Source organism: Sturnus vulgaris, chromosome 8, assembly GCF_052056855.1.
Source record: "Sturnus vulgaris isolate bStuVul1 chromosome 8, bStuVul1.hap1, whole genome shotgun sequence".
Classification (NCBI taxonomy): Eukaryota; Metazoa; Chordata; class Aves; order Passeriformes; family Sturnidae; genus Sturnus; species Sturnus vulgaris.
In genome coordinates, this window is record NC_142250.1 from 25,953,767 (window position 1) to 25,969,518 (window position 15,752).

Below are 15,752 nucleotides of genomic sequence, written 5' to 3' on the forward strand. Positions count from 1 at the left end.
CAGAAGGATGAAAAGGGATTTTGATGATTGGTACCTTAATGCGTCTCTGGATGGAGCTGATGTCGGGGCGTTCATTGCTGCTACTGTCCAGATGCCTAGTTACAGGCGAGAAGGTAAATACATGGTGTGAAAAGTCTTTCAGAACCAGATGCTGTGGGATGGGGCTCAGGGGAGGGAGGCTGGTCTGGAGGGGAAGGTTGGTCTCGTGGGCAGAGCCCAGGCCCGAGTCAAGACTCCAGCAGCAGTGCCATTAACCCAACCCCAAGGTTTTGTCATTGCTGCTCATTAGCTGGGAGAGGCAGCAGGAAAGTTGTTTGAACACTCACTTGTACAGCTCAGCCAAGAAAATGTCCAGACTCTGCAGCTCTTCAAAAAGGGCTGGAAAATCCAGAAAAGAAAGGGGAAAAGGGTAAGTTTAAACTGTTGAAATGAGAAGTGCTGAAAGTGAACTTACTCCCCTGCCCACTCCCCTCGCATGGCAGCAGAGGGGCACTGGAGCAGGGACACTGTGGACGCATCTCATGGCAGGGAGAGGAGTCAATCACATTCTGTGCCATGGGAAGAACTTTGGGCTTGCTTTCGGGTTGGCCCTTTTGTTTTCGAGGCTGAACCTTTGCAGCTCTCACCAAAGCCTTCCAACCAGCCATGGGGCAACTTGCATAACCCCCAGCCCTATTTACACACCAAAGGGCAAACCTGGGAGAAAAGCAGGAGCGCTGGAGGATGGGAAACACACAGCACTTTGGCGGCAGAGCAGCAGAGGGAGTGGGAGGAACGAGGAGGAAGCAGCTGGTGAATAGGGACTCCCTGCAGATGGGAGAGCAGTCATGGCTCAGGCATTACAGGGAGAATAACCCAGGTATTGTCAGATATTTTTTAACATAGAAGCCAAAGCCACAGCTCCAAATGTGAACAGGGGGAGGAGGTTCTGAGGTTATTGATGAGGAACAGCTCAACCCCACCCAGCTGCAGCTTCTCCCGTGGTCAAGGCAGCACTTGGCTGATTACACAAATAGCCTGAGAAAGAGCACAGGAAAGGCCTGGGACCCCAAGGCCAGCCCACAGAGAGGCACCCCAGCTCCTGCCACCAGCATCCAGACCCAGTGAAAAGGGCCAAAAGGAGAAGTGGCAAGCCAGGGTGATCTCTCCCCTGCACCCCTAAGCCCTGGCGATCTCAGGGGTGCAGCATCAGACAAGCAAGAGCAAAGCCTGGCCAGGGGCTTGCCCGGCTCCTGACCGCTTTTGTCTGTCCAGACGTGCAGCTCCTGCGCCAGCTCGGGGATCACCAGGAAGGTCCGCCAGCCCTGGCGTTTCTTGGATTTGAGGATGTCTCCAAAGATATGGTCTCCGATGTACAAGATATCCTTCCCTTTGGCCCCCAGCAGGTCACAGACTGTGTCCGAAGAGCCTGAGAGAGGAATGGCATGGCTCAGAACAGTGAGCCAGAACAGGTGCATTTTCCTCCCAGAAACCTCCATCGCTTGACCATGGCTGTCCTGGACACTGCTCACCTGCCTGGGAGTTCACCCAGAAGAAGCTTTTGCCTATGCACACCCCTACATGAAAGGCAGCAACAGAAGCCTTGCTGCATCCCCTACCATATGAGAGTAATGGAGCCTTGGGTGTCACGGACAGCTCTGTAGCCACCCACTGTCCTTCCCTGGCTTGGCAGAACCTTCCAAGCGTGTTCACACTGGTGGCAGCACCTTTAAGTACAGCTGGGGACACTGCACTGGGCCAGCTGCAGCCACCCCTCCACCACAAGCCCTGCAGGCATTTCCCACACCCTCTCTGGCAAGGAAGAAAACGACATTTGAGGAGGAATGGGCCCATCTCTTCCCTGCACTGTGCAGCTCTGATCACGGAGATCTTCTGCTGCAGTGTGCAGAGGGCACAAAACAATGCACTTTGGGAAGCACAACCTTGCCTGGCTCAAGTTCGCTCACAGCTGGAGTGGCTGAAGGTCAGAGCCACTCCACACAACAAGAAGGGCTCCTGCCTCACCTCCCGAGTACACAATGCCGTGCTGCAGTGGGCCAGTGTAAGTACCAATCTTCAGCTTCCCGGTCACCTGTGGAAGGAGGTGTTGTGTTAGTGCTGAACTGCTGATGGTCTGGATCCTTTCTATATTGATACCATTGATACATCACTCTTTGTCTGTCTGTCTCACTCCCAAGCAGCCCAGAGGTGGCTTTCCTACTGCCACCTGCAGTATGTTAGGGAAGCCAGCAAAGCCTTGAGGATCATGATGGGGTTGCTCAGGAATCACTAAGAGGAAATTCCAGCCCACAACCTCTAGAGTGGGTCCTGTCCAAATGCTGCATTGTTCATTGTCCCTGAGAGATGCCATAGAGAAGGTGCAGGAGCCCTTCCAGCCACGGAGGAACCTTCCACTGACCACTCACCGTGTCCACTTGCCGGAGCACAGTGCCTTCCCCAAAGAAGAGGGGTTTTCGTGCATCCACCAGGATCAGGTCGAAGTAGGACTGCCATGGCCGATGGGCACTCCCAGGCTACAAAGGCAAAAACAAACCCCAGAATCAGGCATGACACAAAAAATCACAGAGAGTTTAACTGGAATGCCACTGTCCATATCCATAACCTTGTGACACCGCTGGTCCATCAAAATCCCTCAGCTCATGCCTCTTGTGGGACAATGCTGGGTTGCCAGCACCATCTCCTAAAGCATTCCCCTTTTGCCACAAGCCCATCCTAACCCAGTCCAAGCAGTGGGGGCTGAGGACATGGTGTGAGACAGGAGAACAGCACTGAACATCCCTGTCAGGGCACAGCTGCCATGTAAAAAGATGCTGTAAATGACACCCTGCCACTGTTCCTGAAGGTGACATCCTGCACAGATCCAGACACATGCAACTCCATGGCTTCACCTTACAAGGCCATGCTGTACTTTTGCCAAGAGTGGGAAAATGCCTGGACTCTATTCCACAGAGCATGGCTTTGAATCACAGCCCTGCCCAAAGGATACTGAGCCCTTTCTGCTCCATGCTTCACACTTTATGAGATCAAGACCACAGCAAGGGGCTTCTTTAGCTATCAGTTGTGGTGAGTGTCTACAGTCTCAAATTTCCCTCCTGGCTGCCTTCTGCTTTTAATGCAGTGTGAGAACACATCTTTTGAACATGAGATAGCCTCTCACTGGGAGACTGAAAGAGCAGTATAAATTTGTATCATAAACCTTTCTCCAAAAGTTGCAGGGCTGAGTTTTGACCTCAGAAAAACAAACAAAAAAAAAGCATGATTAAAATTTTTGAGTTATGATAATTAAGGCACAATCAACCATAAATGTTTCTGCTGTTTTATTAAACTACTTCCTTTCCATCATGGCTCTTTTTGACAACATCTAAACCACTCTGCATTATTTCTAAGAAATCTGGCTACAAAATGCCACAGTTGAAATGTTTTATCACTGAAATAATGTTATCATTAGCACAGATTATCATTTGAGACCAGATGATACCCCTTTTCCCTTTGTTATATTGTATTTGCTTTGATCCCATTCAAACAGGACACAAAACAGCAAGTGCATTTTAACCAGATTAAAGCAACTAATCCCATGCAGAGGATGAAGCAGGATTAAAATGCTTTCTAGCTACACAGATAATTAGGCACATCAGTGTCTACTGCAACTGCAGTCTAGAATTCACATACCTTTGGTCCATGTGGAAAGTCAAACAAGTAAGTCATAATTTTCTAAAAGAGAGAAATAAAGTATTCAAATACGTGCTTTTAAACATGCATTTGTGTAGTTTATAAAAGCATACTTTTCTGATTTTTATCTTTCGGATTACAGAACTTTATTTTTAGAATTTACACAGAAGTCAGCATAAGATTTGTAGACAAAATGAATGGAACAGGACAATGATTGGAATCAAACCAGTAGTTTTTATAATCAAATAACACAGTTGGGTTATTTGAAAATTCATTATCAGAAAACTGCACACTGCTTCAGGAATATCTTGCAACGCTTTAAAATGGCATATAAATCTTTGGATTAGCAGTGTTGCCAACATCCTGATATTCACCTGGAGCTGAAAGTAACCGTGTTTATTTATCAGCTTAGCAGACAGCCCCTTCTGGGTCTCAGACCTCTCCAGGATCTTGGTTTGGTGACCTGTCTGTACTCAGACTATTTATCTCACTTGAAAGGGAAAGTCTGCATTTTGAAGGATGCTAAAAACCAAAACTGAGTATCACTTTCCCTTACAGCCTTTAAATTGCTGAGGAACTGAGTGAAGCACAGAGGAACTTAAACCAGGCCTGTACTAACTCAGTGCTAGAACCAGGACAGCAAAAGATGACTCAAGACTTCATCTGCATCCACCACTAACCCTTCCTACACCTAGATTAGAAAACACACTCTTCTCCACCACATGTCCCATCAAAACCCATCCAAACGACTGGCTGGCTTATGCTCATTCCATGATATACCAACCCAGCAATTCGAGCAGCACTTACATCTGTGTATTTATAGTCGCTGTTTGTGACGAGAAACACCTTCCCCACTTCATTCATGCGGCTGAGCAGCAGTGGCAGCTTCCCCTGGAAGCCAAGGGGAACATCCAAGTCACATACAAAAGTTACAGACATTTATCATGGGAAAAACACTCAACTATGATCCCACCAGACAAAAACAAGGCAAATCAAACCATCGAGCAAGCAAACTCACGTGTTGTGCACTGGCCAGAGCCAGGACAGCTGCTGATCCATCCAGGTAACCCCTCCAGAGCACAGCCCAGGGGAGGAAGGCGAGGGGGAAGGGCTCAGCAGGGCTGCAGTGCCTTTGCCAACCACAGTGCCAGGCACCCTGTGCTGCTCCCACCGATCTGCTCCAGCTCCAAGTCCGTTCCCGAAATGGGCCCAGAGGCAGGTGAAATCTGAGCTCACGAGCCACAAGTTGGAATGCATTATAATTCCAACCTCAAATTAGGGAGAATTTATTCCTGGGGCTATTTTTATTGAATCTGAAATCTCAGTCCATTGCCAAAATAGCTGATTACCTCACTGAACACTTACCTAAGAATTCTGTAGGCGTGTAACTAGAAACAAGGTTAACTGCTTTAAAGTGATAATCTACCAGAGAGCTCATCTAAACTAAAAAATACTTACTCCATAAGTGGTCCAGAGGGGCCTTGCACACTGAAGAGGTGGCAGGAGTAAGGGAACCACTGCAGCTTGCTCAATTAGATGTGCTGAATACACATTTTGGGATTATCAAGAGACCAGCCACTGGTGAGTCTTTCAGGATCTTTCCCTCAGTCTCTCATGGCTAAGTGTAACTTTTTTGTCATGTGGCTAAAAAGATGCTCTACTGTTGCTTTTTATAGAGAGGTTTGCTTAGGCAAAAAAACATGGGCAGGGAACACAGTTGCTTTCACCACTGAAAGAAACAACATGAGCTTTGCCAGTGTGTTCACCTTGATAATATTTCCTCTGGCTTTTGTATTTTATGTATAAAACTATGCACATAAATACAAAATCATATGGATCACTGGCTCAGAATAAAGGCTGCATCTGAACTTTCCACTTTGTCTTTGGTTATTACAATAGAAATCACAGCCTTATCCGTTTTGTGATTTAGTAAAGCAAATCAGCATGTTTATTTCTTGCCTGCTTAGTCAGTACTGAATGTCACATAGCACAAGTAAAGTAACTTCACACTTACATCTTTCACCACATACTTCTCCAGATTCTCAAGGGTCTTTTCCTTAAGTGATCCCTGAAATAGAAACAACATAACCCAGTGAGGTCATGGAAACTTATGATGTAAGAGACAACAAAGTAATGCCAACTTTCACACTTTAAAATGCTGTGAAAGTACAAACCAGGGCGAATCTGAACCAGTGATTCTAGAGATGAGAGGCTTTGAGTAGCAGGGACCATCACAAACTCTGTGATCCATCGATTCCCTCACCATGGTAAATAATCCACTTCAACAGCATTTTAACCCTTTCAGAAGGGAATACAATAGAAACAAACAAAAAATAGATTTGCCATACCAAACAAGACAGTTAATGATCTGTCTCCAAACTGACCATAATGCTTTAATCAAAGGCCAACTCCAACATGTATCACACAACACTGCATAAGGAAAGAAAAATAGATTCCTGACTTCTGCATGGGTAAAAGGACCACCACAAGTACAACTGTGAGCAGAGTTCTCCTGTGATTGTTCTCCATCCCACCCAACAGACTGCTTGCATGAAGGAGAACAAGAAAATCAGGTCTTTAACCATAAGTTAATGCTCACAAAATTATATTCTAAATTTGTGCACAAGTGTGTGCAGAAGATGAAATGCTTCTCTCTAATTAGAGAACAGCTGATCTATTTTTCTCTTTAATGCCAGTACTTTTTAGACAACATAGGATAGTGCCAATGTAAACATTGGCAGAACTTGCAGTAGAATACTGCTTTAATAATTAGGACAATGTACAAGTTGTGGTCTTGAAGTGCAAATACCCTCGTGGCATCACACTCTAAAACCCATGAATTACAGTACAAAAATGAAATTTGGGTACAAGGAAGCCAAGCAGATATATTCCCTTACTAGGAGGGCAGTTGAGATCTTGTCTTACTCGCCCACAACTGCAATCTATTGTTTGCTCGCTAGGCGGCAAAGCAGGGCCCTTGTCCAGAGCAGAGAGAACATCTGAACTCGGGAGTGACAAACCAGCCCCTCCAACCCCGTTACAATCACACGGAGTTCTTGCAGTCACCTTGTAATGAACCCAGTCAACAGCATCTCTGACATCCTGGAACATACTCCTGAAGGACATGAAGAGGTCTCCATCCTTAAATCCTGTTTCACAGCTGTGAGGAGACAGAAGAGACATTCTAGCAGCCAGTCACACCAGGTAAGAAGCATACCAAGAAGTTAGACAGTTCAAAATGCTGTTTGCAGCTTGTATTTTCATCTTACCATCATGGTTTCTTATCTGCTACTTTACTGCAGCTCAGACTTGAAAGAAGGTTACAACCACAGTTTAACAGGAGCTGTGTGTTACCCAGGAATGTCTGTGCCTCCACAGCAGTACTACAGCTTTCTGTGACTGTAACTCTTACTTTTCACCCACAATACAAGAAGATAAAAAGACTGCAGAAAATTGCAAAAATGCTGTTTGCAGCATTCAAGAGAAGATGAATGAAAAGAGGGAATAAACAGAGTGGTGCTCCTTCTCCCTCTTTCTAGCACTAAAGAAAGGAGAGTCCTGGAAATCAACTAAATGTAATGCTGCTAAGAAGAGGAACTTCTATGTTGAACACTTATAATTAACATTAGAAATTACAAGATACTCTGGAGGTATCTTTGAGACAGCATGACAGCTTGCATCAGAAGAAATCAAGAAGGATTACACAGAGCTGTATTTATTATGACAGCAATCATCGTGCCTCTTCTGAGAAAAGGTACTTCACCTGATGGACTGCTAGCATAAACAGTTCCTCTGCTCCCAGGTGAAATCACATTAAAACTTTGCCTTCCACTCAAATATATGCAAAGATGACCCACCACATGAGATGATGAGCAGCCCAGCAGCATCACATTTGCCAGTTCAAACCACAGCTTGTTTTCATGCTTATATGTTTTTGAAAGCAGTAAATGCTCAGGCTGCACAAACAGCCTTTTATACTACACTGAGCACTTCACCTCTAATGTGCAATGTCCTTTATTGCAACATCAAGCACTTGTGGTAACAGGCTGAGGAAATTCAGCCTTCCAGTTACCAGGCTCCAACGGACACAGGTTCAAAATGAACTGAATGGTGCCTGTAATCACCTTGTAAAAAGTATGCAGTCCTAGAAGCTGCCCCAAATACCAATGTCAGTCAGTATGTTGGTACTGCTGTACCCTGTGAAGGAAGCCTTCATAACCGGCCTCTGCTGCACACACAGATCAACTTAGCACCACAAAATTATACGAGGTCCACCAAAACCACTTGAGGGGCCTCCACTGATATTAAGAGCAGCTCCATCTGTGCTGTATTGCTCTTGTATAAAATAATAACAATCTTAGTGTTCCATCATCATCTCAAAGTGGAAGGAATACAAACCTCGTGTACCGGTCACAGTTAGTAAAGAAATCCACCAGGCAAGCCAGCAGGTAGGTCTCTGCAAGAAAGCAGAGTGAGATTTTTAAGACAAGGATAACATCATACAGCCAGCTAACTTTAGACCTTGTGCCCAAAGGAAGAAAATTCATGTAAAAAAAACCCAAACAGAGAAGCAGAGTACGACATCAGCAAAGCTTTATTGACTCAAAAAGCACAGAAAGAGGCCTGTGTTGGCTCACATCACTCACCTGGTAGATTGAATAATGTGTTCAAAATGTAAAACCTATCTGTGTCATCCCTCTGGATAAATTTATTTGGATATTGCTCCCGTGTTTCAGGCCTGAGAATAAAAAAAGAGGAGAAGAGTGAAACCACAAAACATAATGAAGATAAAATGTGCTGACCTGCAAAATGGAATTGTAGCAGGGTCCACTAACCAAAGTCTGCTGTGCTTTAATCAACACCCAGCTTCCCCACATGCACTGTTGGCACAAGAGCAGAAATGCATCCAGGGGTGTTCCCTGGGCCATGCTGACTCCAGCAGAGACAGGACAAAGCTCTAATTGCTGAGCCAGCAAACTGAGCAGAGCCCACACAGGGACTCAGAGTGGTCCAGAGTCCACAGGTCAACCTTAAGCCCCATGCTGCCAGCTAGGAAGATGCTTTAAATCATCTGCACTTTCATCGTTTGCTTATCTTAAACTCTCCCCCATTTTCCATGTGTTGCTCTCCACTCTCCCAGCAGATTTTAGCCAGGGGCATGCAGGGCTCTGCTGAAGGCTTGCTTGGGGCAATTCATCAGCAGGGTGGCAATGACCGAACTCATATCATTATTCTGGTCTCCTTAACTTCTGGAGCTACTAAAGATCATTTTATGCTCAAAGAGGAACTTGAGTGCACATATAAGGGCTTTTTTCTAATTTTTGGAGTCCTGATGCAAGGACTTAGAGGCCTGCAATAACAAGGTTTGTCATCCTGAAGCCCCTGAGCTTGCCTTGTCTTCCATTCATACGCCCTTGCAGAAGCAATGTGGAAAGAGGGATTTGCTGGGACTCACCAGGAACATGGCACTGCAGTCCTTTCTGCTTCCTAAAGCACCTTCTCTGGGACAAGAAACACAAGCAGCCAGGGAAGGCTGCAGGAAACGGCGTGCAATGCTCAGTTCTGACACCCTCAAAGGTCAGAAACACAAAGGGGTAGAGCAAGACTGCTCCTACCCCAAGCCAGCTCAGGCCCTCACACTTTCTTAGCAATGGCTGTGGAGCTGACAGTCTCATGGGGCACAGGTCCACATGCAATGGATTTGTCTTGACTGACAAGCTGCTGATGTTAAACTGTGGCAGGACAGGTGAACAACCCTTGAATGATCCCATCAGCTCTTCCCCACAGCACACGTTCCTCTATTCCTAGCAAGCTATGGATGTGCCTGCAGTGGCACAGCCCTTTCCCTTGTAAACATCAGGGCTGTTGCTGTACCTGAGACCCTCAATTCATCCACATCCTGGAGCTGTAGGAACACCAACACAGCTTCTGCTGTTAGCAGAGTCCCTGCAACTCCATATACAATGGGTGCCCTGAGGATCGCTGACACAATAGAGTGTATTAAGTGAAAAAGAACAGCCAAGAGTCTGCACTCACCCTCTGAGGAAATTAAAGCCATGTGCACATACTAGGAGGTTCCCATAGGCATCAACTTTCAGCAAATTTCCATAGTGGGTGTCAAACACCAGGCCTCTGTTAAGAAAGCAATTTAGGATGTGAAAAGCAAGTGCATTAAGGGGTGACCATTTTAACAGCAGCTAGAACAGCCCTAGAACACTTTTGCTCACTTGGCATGGGGCATCAGAACAGAGCTGGTGTTATGATGCAGATGGGGTCCCTACTGTCCCTTTTAGCTGGCAGCAGGTGAGCAACCAGAGCCCAGCATGGCCAGGCAGGAGAGACACCTGACCTACTCCCCATGGCCCCTGAAGTGTTTAACCCAAGAGGCTCAGCTGTGCATCTACCAGTGAGCTGTGGGCTCTTCCACAGGGTCACAAACCTGACACCCTTGTGGGGCTGCAGGGAACAGTGAGGTGTGATAAAGGAATTTCTCTCTGCTTTTTCATGGCTCTGTCACAGACATTACCAGATGGGGCGTGTAACCACGGCACAATGCTTTGGACATGCCCAGTTCTGACTCTGACAGAATTCTGTCTCATTTATCTAGCAGCTTGCATCTGGAGAACACAGCCTTCCCACAAAGACATCCCTTCTGTCCCCTTCCTGGGATGGAGGTAGTCGATTTAACAGAGCTCTCATCACAGGTTTGCGAGGGCTGCGCTTGTTACAGGCAGGGGCACAGCCAGCAGCAACTCTTGATGTAAAACATGCTGAGAGGAGGGAAAGAAGGAGGCTGCCAGACTGAAACTGGAACAAACCAACAGACCCTCTGGTCCAGTCTTTTGTAAAGAAACTCCAAAGCAGTCAAAGAAGCAAAATCCAGCAAAGGCACAAGTGGAAAGAACTTGAAGGTGCAGAACTAGATCAAACGCTGTTCAAAACGAACAATGCCCTTTTTTATCTCTCCCACCAAAAGACAAAATATAGAATTAATAACTTTGCACCATCAACTTAGTGCAAAGTCATAAAATCAGTAAGTTACTAAATCAAATGCTTTTGACGTTTGACTCATCTTGACAAAAGAACTGGATTGGTCCCACTTCTATTCTTGTTTACTGTCAGCTTAATTTTCAGGATGTCTTATGCACAACGACACTGCTAATTAAAATCATTAAAGAAAAATGTTCTGAGACATCCCGGCAGCCTCTTAGACAGTAATGTCTCCTTCTCCCCCTGATTCTGATTTCACTCCCAATCCAATTGTGTCTCTGCTGTCTTTGCTTTGAAGGGCTATTTTTGGACCATGTTTTCAGAAGGGTTCTTTTATTGCACACTCCTTCATTGCTGGCAAGGGTTCATGTGAGCAAAGGCCCCTCACATACTGGATTAGTCTTTTCCCTTTCCCATGATGTGTGGCCAGACACTGGCTTCACATCCACAACTGAAAACCTGGCCTCACATGTCTCCTGTGAACTTCACGGAACAAGTATTGGAGGCCTCGAGCAGGCAGGGTCAGTATCTGTTAGTCATTTACCTGGTAGGGAATGCAGGATCATACACAAAATTGAGCAGCTCATGAGGGTATCCAATGGAAACTAATCTTTCTACGGTCAGGTCAAATCCAAGAGATTCGTATTCAGGGGATTTATACACTGTACCAAGATGAGATTTCAGTTAGAAAATTTGAAAACAGCTAGGGGGTTAAACAAGAAGGCAATTAAAAGTAATATACCCATTCTCCCTCCTCCCTCCTCCACATACCATTCTCTCCTTGGATGCCTGAGGTCCCCCAGCCCAGAGCAGGGCAGAATTAGCTCCTGCCCCAGGGCTGCAGTGAAGCAGAGCTGCAGTTTGAATTTCAGCAGCAGAGTGCACCAGAAGAAATATCCATCAGTTTATCATAGCTCTCTGCATCAGGAAGAATGTATTTCAAACAGCAGCTCCTCTCTCTGCAGTCCCGTTAGGCAGATGCATGAACACTCCCTGTTCCATCTGCTCCAACAGGGCTTGGTTTGCTGTGTTTTTTGCAAAGCCGATAAAGAAACCAATAAATTGTGGGAGCATATGTATTGGAGGTCATCACTTCTGTGCTACTGTTACTGCTCTGGATACAATCTCAGGGGAATTAATGTTTGCTGCAGACTAAATTAGCATGAAGGTAGAGCTGTCAAGTTAACATATGATTTGTTTGTTAATAACACCATGTGGTACTGCAAAAAATCTGTTCATTATTACCCTTGTGCATCAAAATGCTACTTTTTTAAGCAAGCTCACTGCTCTCACATGTCAGAGGAGCTGCTCATCTGGGACACACATCTTCCCTTCACTCCATGCAAAAGAAATGGACTTGTTCAACTAAGTCATTCCTACCATGCGGCCTCGCTTCTTCCTGCAAATGACCTTCCCATGTACTGAAAATGTAACTGTTTAATCAGATCATTAAATTACATCTAAAAGGCAATCAGGACAGATGGAAATCACAGGGTTTCTCTGGCAGCATATTTACCCTCGCTGCATGTCTGCAGAAGCCCAGAAGATAAGGGGCTAATGTGCATGTTTCAAACACTGAGACAGCTGGACAGTCCTGAAGCTGACCAAGGATTGTTGGTAATAACAGCCAGGGATTGTGGTAATAACATGTTGTGAGAAAGAACAGGATGTGGCTGGAGAAGGGGGTTATGTGGAGGTAAGAGCAGCACTTTTCTGGGGTAAATGTCCTTGTTCTGGCTCCCAGAGATAAGCACAGCACAGGTCAAGTGAAGAAATGGGGTCGAGAAGTGGGCATGGACTTTATGGGGGAGATCAAGACCACCTAAGACCCTCTGATCCATTTTCTGAAAGGTCTGGAAGAATGGAGTGCACATGGTAACTAATTTCCATAGAAAGCAAGAGCCCTGTTTTCAAGGTTGGGAAAACTCATCTAGGAAAAGATACCCCCACAAAGCCCAGGCGTGCGTGTGCCCCAGGACACTGGACCCCATCAGTGCTGCTGCCAGGACTGCTGATCTCTTTTTCTCTCTTTCTTCCTTTCTCTCTCTCTTCCCCTCTTTAATCTTTTTCTCTCTTCCCTTTTACCCTACCCCTTTATCCAAATCTCACTGCTGTGTGCTTATACTAAAAGGTCAGGGATTAACATACTAATTTTCATGTCAAGTGTAATTTACTAATAAAACTTTGTAAGCTTCTGTGGACCCTCTGACTTTTGTTGTTCCTTTCAACCATGAGCATCTACAAATCCTGGGTGCTCCCTTGCACTTAGAAGTGAAACACCATAATGTTGCTGTCTTAAACTGGTCCTAAGGTAAATAAATACAACCCTTGACTGCAGTGAGGGTTACCATGGGTTCAATGGGTCCAACTGCCTCCAATGCTTGAATATTTCAAATTTAGCTGAAAATGTGCCAAGTTACACAGTAAACTCATAAGAGGATAGACTGCTTTTCCTGAAAGAGATCTAACACATCTGTGAGCCTCATGATATATATTAATACACATTGTCTATACTGCCCAGTAATCACCAGCATATATATACACAGTGGGATACAGAAGTTTAATCTGAGAGGGGAAATAAAATATATAAAATACTAAGAAAAATATCAAAAGGCAAAGATTTTAGATGAAACAAGACTGTCAGAAAACTGAGATCACAGTACCCATGACAGAGGGCTTCTGTTCCTCTTAATAACCTAAAAAGCACCAGAATCCCAAGAGTTAATGTTCCCCATTAAGCTAACAGCATTAAAAATGTAATAAGCAAACCTGTACCAGTCTTACACAGATAAGTAAAATCAGTAAAGCAGTTATCAAAATCTCCAAGCAATATTATACCAATGGCAAACATCAACAACATGATACAACATTCAATGCACGTAGTCTTTTCTATCCTTTAGGAAAGGAAGGATTGATTGACCTATAGATAGGAATAAGCAATCAAACAGTACAGCTAATGAAGAAAGCAGTGACTGACAAGGCAATTCTGGGGAGTGAGCTAGAGCTGGAGGGAGCAATAGGCAGTTAGGTGATGAACAAAATTGTGAGAGTGACACCAGAGCATCATCTGGAACAAGGAATTCCTCTGTTTCAGGACAGTAAAGGCACTTCCCAGGGAAAACTCTTGTAAGTACACGTGCACATATTCTCAGAATGTGAAAGCTCTGCAAAGCTCCCTGTTAGGAGAAACAGACTCCAATCCCCAGCTCTGTCCATGAAGCTGCTGCACTCCTCCTTCTTAGCCTCCTGGGAAATTGACCATGCTACCAACTTAATCCATAATACATCACTTCCAAACAAAACACTTCTCCAAGGAAACCTTGGTCTTTCTGAACTCACCAACCATGGTGATGCAGCCCAGACAGGAACCTGGGCAGGAGCACACTGGCATCCCCTCTGGACAAGGAGAAGTGATTCATCAACAGCTCCAGCAGAGCCTTTCCAGGGAAATTGTAGGGCTTTTTGATGAGCAATCTGTTTTAAGTCTCCACCAGGGAACAGCTGTGTGGGACACAAGGTCAGCTGCTCACAAAATATCCTCACTCAATTTCTTTCTGCATTTGCCTCTCCATCTTAGGAAATCACCACAGAACTCCTTTTAACTCTCCAAGAAAACAAGCTGAAGCACCATTAAGAAAAAGGAATCAACCTCAGCCTCCATCATCCCAAGTCTCTGATGAGGCAGTACATTAATTAGGATTAATCTACATGTTTCTTTAGGGGGGACAGTTATTCCCCTTACCTCTCAAGCCCTAGATTTTGCTTCCTTGATGTCTCTTTGAATAAAATTAAACTATTAGCTCATTCATGCCTCAGATCCCATCTCTCTATTTTTCTTCTACTCCACAATATCTGGAAAATGAGAGCCTTCTCCTTGACACATGAACTAAACAGAGACACAGGAAACTGGATTTGTGAAAGGGACAATAAATGTTCTCTAGTTACCAGCATACTTACTGTTCCAGATAAACTTTCCTTTAATTAGACACACAGCTGGGAATGAGAGCTCCCTGAGCCCTCCCTGACAGCATCCTACACCACAGCACTGGCTGCATCAACTGGAGCCACAATCCCCTGACATTTCTCACAAGCCTATTTGAGTAACTGGAGCTTCCTCTGGGCAAACAACAATCCACCTCTTCAGATGAAGAATGGACAGGCTGACATCACTGCAACTGTGTGGCAGCACATTTGGGGAAGATGCCCCAATTACAGGTGTTTCTCCATTATTTCAATATTGTACTCAGGGCTGGTTGTTCTCTCTCACGTCTTCAGGCAGCCGTGAGGAAACAGAGTAGAGAGGACGGATCAATACTTTTTTTTTCTGCAGCTGCAAGATGAAAACATGGTTTTAAACTTTGCTGGAATATCTCCTCCTTCAGACCTGGTTGCTGAATCCTGGTACCTCTGATGGAGATAGTTTGTGTGTCATGGCAACGTCATGAACTCAGCTATTTGCCATCCCATGCCCAGCTCTTTCACCCAGCTGAGAAGGGCCCAGTCTTTGAGCATTCCCAGCTCTGTGACAGGGGAGGAGGCAGAGCCACAAACACATTTTTACACTGTCGTTGCCCAGAACACATGGGATGACAGTAAAACCAAAGCACGTGCTACAACTTGTTCTGATTTATTTTTTTTACTGCTTGATGGCCATGTCTCTGCCACAAAGGCAAGTCTCCAGCTCCAGAGGAATTGTTATTTTAATAGTACTGTTCCAACACAGGCAAATGCTACAGCAGCACAGGGCAATCAGCACCCAGTGCTCATGGATTATGCAACCAGGGTGGAAAGAAAACAACTGAAGTTTTTTAAAAAACAGAAGCCAACTTCCTCTTAATACCATTACTTGGCTTATCAATAGACCATTAAAAGGTAAAAAGCAGTACCCCAGAGTGAACACTGCAAGCCTTCAGGTCTGTGATGAGTGAGGGCATCCCTGACTGACACAGGACGTGCTAGGAGGGAAGCTGGTCTGGAATGAGCAGGGGTTGTGCAGTAAGGTATGCAATTCTCATGCATTTGTGTGGTTGTGTTTACCTTTGCTGCCAAGACACATACAGTTACAATTTTATAGCCTTCCTGAAAAGGAAAAA

At 45.2% G+C, this 15,752-nt stretch overlaps 1 protein-coding gene across 4 annotated transcripts in view; it reads right to left on the reverse strand.

The window, feature by feature from the left end:
- NT5C2 (5'-nucleotidase, cytosolic II) overlaps positions 1 to 15,752 on the reverse strand; it is a 61,066-nt gene that overhangs the window by 2,572 nt on the left and 42,742 nt on the right. For 2 of the 4 annotated variants that reach the window (XM_088169286.1, XM_088169287.1), the window contains exons 4-17: positions 11,204 to 11,321; positions 9,706 to 9,801; positions 8,316 to 8,407; positions 8,068 to 8,125; positions 6,736 to 6,829; positions 5,684 to 5,737; positions 4,477 to 4,560; positions 3,670 to 3,711; positions 2,406 to 2,513; positions 2,005 to 2,071; positions 1,238 to 1,408; positions 697 to 807; positions 327 to 378; positions 35 to 95 (exon numbers count right to left, since the gene is read on the reverse strand). In XM_088169286.1, coding sequence (XP_088025412.1) covers positions 35 to 95; positions 327 to 378; positions 697 to 807; positions 1,238 to 1,408; positions 2,005 to 2,071; positions 2,406 to 2,513; positions 3,670 to 3,711; positions 4,477 to 4,560; positions 5,684 to 5,737; positions 6,736 to 6,829; positions 8,068 to 8,125; positions 8,316 to 8,407; positions 9,706 to 9,801; positions 11,204 to 11,321 — 1,208 coding nt within the window. The remainder of the gene's footprint in view (positions 1 to 34; positions 96 to 326; positions 379 to 696; positions 808 to 1,237; positions 1,409 to 2,004; positions 2,072 to 2,405; positions 2,514 to 3,669; positions 3,712 to 4,476; positions 4,561 to 5,683; positions 5,738 to 6,735; positions 6,830 to 8,067; positions 8,126 to 8,315; positions 8,408 to 9,705; positions 9,802 to 11,203; positions 11,322 to 15,752) is intronic. The other 2 variants (XM_014883767.2, XM_014883764.2) reach the window with 1 other exon arrangement.